This window comes from Meleagris gallopavo, unplaced genomic scaffold (genome assembly GCF_000146605.3).
Source record: "Meleagris gallopavo isolate NT-WF06-2002-E0010 breed Aviagen turkey brand Nicholas breeding stock unplaced genomic scaffold, Turkey_5.1 ChrUn_random_7180001865849, whole genome shotgun sequence".
In the NCBI taxonomy this organism is placed as follows: domain Eukaryota; kingdom Metazoa; phylum Chordata; class Aves; order Galliformes; family Phasianidae; genus Meleagris; species Meleagris gallopavo.
In genome coordinates, this window is record NW_011131139.1 from 2,690 (window position 1) to 3,214 (window position 525).

Below are 525 nucleotides of genomic sequence, written 5' to 3' on the forward strand. Positions count from 1 at the left end.
CTTGCTTTTCCTTTTCCTCTTCCTCCGCCGGGGGCTGAGGCTCTTGCAGGAGGTGCAGAGAGCCTCCAGGTCCGCTTTGGAGATGAGCGAGCACTTCACGGCGCGGGTGGGCACCGAGTTGATGGCTTTGAGGGTGCGGAGCTCGTGGAGATCGCAGCGGCGGCTCTTGATCTTTAAGGTTTCCATCTTCTTGCTGATGGTGGTCCTGGGGATATCCTTGAACAGGTCGCTGAGGACCTGGGCCAGAGCAAACATCTGAGTGCCATTGATCTGTAAGTATCCCAAGTTTATCCCTTCGATTTCTTGATAGCCGGCGTGGAAATGGCCCGGCCCGGCGTCCCCATTGTAATCCATGGTGGCTGGAACAATCCCGAAGGTCCCTTCGCAGGTCAGGAACATTTTGCAAGGAGCGTTTACTTTGTCTCTTTCAAAGGGGGCATTGAAAGTAAGGACATATTTGTTTCCACTCCGTGATCACACATCGCTGCCCCTCCGGAGAGGTGGGGGAGGGAGCAGGGGGGGAAA

At 55.8% G+C, this 525-nt stretch overlaps 1 protein-coding gene across 1 annotated transcript in view; it reads right to left on the reverse strand.

Moving 5' to 3' along the window:
* LOC109364527 (SKI/DACH domain-containing protein 1-like) overlaps nucleotides 1–518 on the reverse strand; it is a 2,970-nt gene extending 2,452 nt beyond the window's left edge. The window contains exon 1 of the mRNA XM_019611159.1: nucleotides 6–518. Within this exon, the coding sequence (XP_019466704.1) occupies nucleotides 6–399 (394 nt within the window). The 5' untranslated portion in view covers nucleotides 400–518. The remainder of the gene's footprint in view (nucleotides 1–5) is intronic.
* Between the last annotated feature and the right edge of the window lie 7 nt (nucleotides 519–525).